General features: G+C 58.0%; 1 protein-coding gene across 1 annotated transcript in view; it reads right to left on the bottom strand.

Annotated features, from left to right (window-relative positions):
* Positions 1-921: 921 nt before the first annotated feature.
* Positions 922-4,142, bottom strand: part of Litaf (lipopolysaccharide induced TNF factor) — a 7,676-nt gene continuing 4,455 nt past the window's right edge. The window contains exon 2 of the mRNA XM_048790046.1: positions 922-1,712. Within this exon, the coding sequence (XP_048646003.1) occupies positions 1,512-1,712 (201 nt within the window). The 3' untranslated portion in view covers positions 922-1,511. The remainder of the gene's footprint in view (positions 1,713-4,142) is intronic.

The raw sequence follows: 4,142 nt of genomic DNA, 5'->3' as shown, positions 1-4,142 counted from the left end.
CGTGGCGCTTCCTGCACGCGCAGAATTCACACACACACAGAGCCATGTCACGCTGACTGTCCACCGAGGCAGATGTCCCTCCAGGCCTCGGTTTGCTCTCCGTGTGCCAGTCACAGGAGGGGACCCGGGGCCTGAGAAATGACCCACTCTGCCTCAAGGTGTGCACCACAGGGGTGACACAGAGGCCCACTCTGACCTGCCGCTCAAACCACATCCCCCGATGTGAGAAATGGTGTCCACATCCCGGGCCCGAGGTCTCAGCCCGGCAGCCCGGGCCTGTGCCACGTGGCCTTCCTGCACGTCGGCCACACCACGGGGAACCCCAAAGGGGGCCCCAACCACAGGAAGCCCGTAGACAGTGGAGAAGACGACCCCTTCTTTGTCTGTTTATCAGAAAGAGGTGGTTCACGCCCTGGTCCCGGCTCGGAGGTGAGGCAGGACGGTGAGCCCAGCAGTTCAAGGCCAGCCTGGGCAACCCAGGGAGACCCGGTCTCAGAAACAGAACCAGGGGCACCCCCTCTGGAAATCATGCCATCACATAGTTACAGAAAATGGTTCTATAAACCCTCCTTCAGGATCAGGTTCAACCAGGCCCCGTGGCGTACACCTGCCTCCCAGCGGCTGAGGAGGCTGGGACAGGAGGATCGTGAGCTCAAAGGCAGCCTCAGCAAAAGTGAGGCGCTCAGCAACTCAGTGGGACCCCGTCTCTAAATAAAATAGAAAGTAGGGCTGGGGACGGGGCTGAGTGGTCAGTGCCCCTGGGTTCAACCCCCAGTGCTCTCCCCACAAAAGTCAGGTTCAAAGTGTGGGAAGTCCAGGGAGGTTGAAAACCATCACTACGATCAAACCACTCCACGGGGACCCTCCTACGACGTGTGTGCGCAGGATCTGCACCAAGACACGGCACGGCAGGACAGGAAAGCCTCGTTTTTGTTTTATTTTGCATTTGGGGCCTCGCGGTGTGCCTGGTGGGCGTCAATGGCCTTTCCTTGCACTTAACAACAAAAAGTTAAGGAATTAAAGTGAGTTGACTGTAAAGGAGTCTGCGATTACGGAACCTAAAAGCCAAGCCATGAAGTCGTAAGGCAAGATCCTGTCCTCGAGGAGGGGAGGCCGCTGGGCACTGGGCACGGAGCGGGCAGGACAGTCTCCCAGGTAAGGCAGGCGGGCTTCGGAGTTGCAGCCACCGCCAGAAAGGTCACTGAGGCAGGAGGAGGAGCCAGCCGGTGGCAGATCGCCAAGGGATGGCGGGCGGCCGGCGGTCACAGCCATTCGGGACGACCTGGGGTCGCGGGCTCCCTGGGACCAGCCAGCTCCAGGTCACCGTCTTTGCCTGTCCTGGGCGGACTCCAAGCAGCAGTTTCTGGGGTCTGCAGATCTGGACTTTTGTGACGTTTTCCCCCCGAAAGAAGAGTCAAAGGTGGCCTCTGCGGAGAGGAGGCCGGGCGGGGGCGGCCTCTCCCAGGGTGGCCTCCTGCGGCACAGCGCACGCTCTCCAGGGTGCCCAAGTCCTACAAGCGCTTGTAGGTGCCCAGGAGGGCTTTGCAGTTGGGACAGTAGTGGTCCACATCCTGCAGGGCGTCCACACAGAAGGGGATGAAGCAGCAGCCGGCCACGCACCTGGGGAGACAAAAGGAGCCACACGTCAGCAGCCGCGGCAGGTGGGGTGGTGCCCGGCGTCCTGACACCTGGGAACCTGGGGGCACTAAGAAAGGGGGTCATCCGAATGGGCCCTCAAACCCCGTGACGGGCCTGCTGGGAAGAGGAAAGGCTCAACGGCGAGGTGGCACTCCTGTAAGCCCAGACTCGGGAGGCTGAGGCAGGAGGATCACAAGTTCAAGGCCAGCCTCAGCAATTCAGCAGAGAAGAAAGGCCAAGAGACACAAAGGCCCGACTCCAACAGCGGAGACCGAGCCTGGAGTGCAGCAGCCACAGCCAGGAGCACCTGGGCCACCAGAAACGGGGGGCAGCGGGGGCAGCTCTTCCCCAAGAGTGGCTGGAGGCAGCGTGCCCTACTGCCATCTTGACTCTGGGCTTTCGGCCTCCGGGATCGTGAGACAGTAGTTTAAGGGTCTGTGGGGGTCAGGAGACTCCTACATCAAGCCACACCACGCCTCCCCGGGGCCAATTTCCAAATCTGGGAGCATTCAGCATCTTTCAAAATCTCAGATGGGAGGTCGGTGATCTGTTTTTGTTTTTGTAAAAAGCACACAGTAGGTGTTGGGGACTTTTTGTTTGTTCATGGTACTAGGGCTTGAACCCTGGGGTGCTCTGCCACTGAGCCACATCCAGCCCTCTCTATTTTATTTTGAGGCAGCGTCTTGCTAAGTTACTGAGGCTAGCCTCAAACTTGTGATCCTCCGGCCTCAGGCTCCCAAGTCACTGGGACTACAGGCCTGCACGGTGACACCCAGTGACTCAACTCAGCCCTGGAGCAAGAAAACTGCCGTAGGGAATCTCCGAACAAGTGAGGCTGGCTGCCTTCAGACAGACGTGGGCCCATTTCCAGGCCCAGGTCCCATCCATGTCTTCACACAGCAACCAAACCAAGATCCCAATACCACCTCGCAGCCCAGGTGACCGCAGGTGACCACCGTCCACACACACAGCAGGACTCCTGCAGCCTTGGAACCAACCCGGTCACTGCCAATCACGAAAAGACAAACACTGTGTGATTCTGCTGCGGTGGTCAACGCGGTGTTCACATTTAGAGGCAGAGGATAGAAAGGCAGTTGCCAAGTCACCAAAAATGTCGATAAAATTCAACCCTTGGCAGGAAGGCAGAGCCGGGTTCTAGAAACGTTCCGAGGAGGAAACCGTCTTGTGAAAGACTCTTCCTCTTTCTTCCCTGCCTCAGAATACAAAGTTCAAATCCAGGCAGCCACACCACTTGGAGGTTAGGTTACGCCACCACACATCTCAAGGCAAGCTTACAGATGGGGAAAGCCAGCACAGAGAGGCACAGTCACCTGCCCACTGTCACACAGCTGGTGTGAGGGGATCTGGCCCTACTCTGCCACATTCAAGAAGAAAACGGAGGGAGGAACAGAAAGTCGGTGTCAATCTCGAAAGTGAGATCACAGGGGCTGACTTGCAATCCTCATTTCTATTCTGCGTCTTCCTGTTTTTAAAGATGGTATTTCAGAGGTTTTTTGTTTGTTTATTTTAGGGGTTTTGGCTTTGTTTGTGTGGGGACTGGTACTGGACTCAAGGGAGCATTACCACCCTGAGCTCCAGGGTCTCTCTAAACTGTTCAAACCTCACTAAGTTGCTGAGGCTGCCCTTGACCTCCTGCCTCAGCTTCCGGTCACTGGGATCACAGGCACGCACCACCATGCCGTGCAGGCAAAGTTTCATTTTATACAAACACCCCGAGGTAATGGACTTTGTAGCATTTTGTGTCCAGGGAGGGAAACCCACAGACAATGGGGGAGCGATGGGCAGGCGGGGGATCAGATGGCAAGGGTCAGGCTGCTCTCCCAGCAGGGCATGAGCTCAAGGAAGGCAGTAAGCTCTTGGGGCTGTGAGCCCCTCTTTGAAATAAGGAAGAGAAATACTGTTCCTTCCTGCCCTAATGTCACAAGCACACGATGAGGAACGTGGCAGTTGCCCAAGAGCAGAGGGCTCCTGAGAGCAACTCCTGCCCACACTCCTTCAGGGGAAAACACGGCGGTGGTTTCCCAAGAGCCCCCGTGGCCGGGAAGAGGCCCGGTACCTGCTGGGTGGGGTTCACGTGTTCCCTCCAATTCCTCCCCAAGAACAGACACAAGGGTCTGCAGATACGACGCCCTCGGAGCAGGGGCAGTGCTCGCTAATCCCCCGCAGAGGCAGCGGGGAGAGTGGCCAGGTGGTGGAGCGACAGACTTGTGAAGGCCACTAGACCTGGCTTAGTGCGGAGACCCTTAGAGCTTCTCAGAGTCAGCAGACCCACTATCAGGTGGGTCGTGAAGTTCTAGAAGAATCAGAAACCCTAAGGGCCTCACCCTGTGCAGATGTGAGCACTGCTGGGTCCCTACTGCAGGAGGGGCGGACGCTCAGGAGCCCGTGGGTCCTAGTGGGTCCCTACTGCAGGAGGGGCGGACGCTCAGGAGCCCGTGGGTCCCTACTGCAGGAGGGGCGGAGGCTCAGGAGCCCGTGGGTCC

This window comes from Marmota marmota, unplaced genomic scaffold, assembly GCF_001458135.2.
Source record: "Marmota marmota marmota unplaced genomic scaffold, marMar, whole genome shotgun sequence".
Lineage (NCBI taxonomy): Eukaryota > Metazoa > Chordata > Mammalia > Rodentia > Sciuridae > Marmota > Marmota marmota.
Note: the sequence above shows the minus strand (reverse complement) of the source record. Positions and strands in the feature narration are given on the sequence as shown.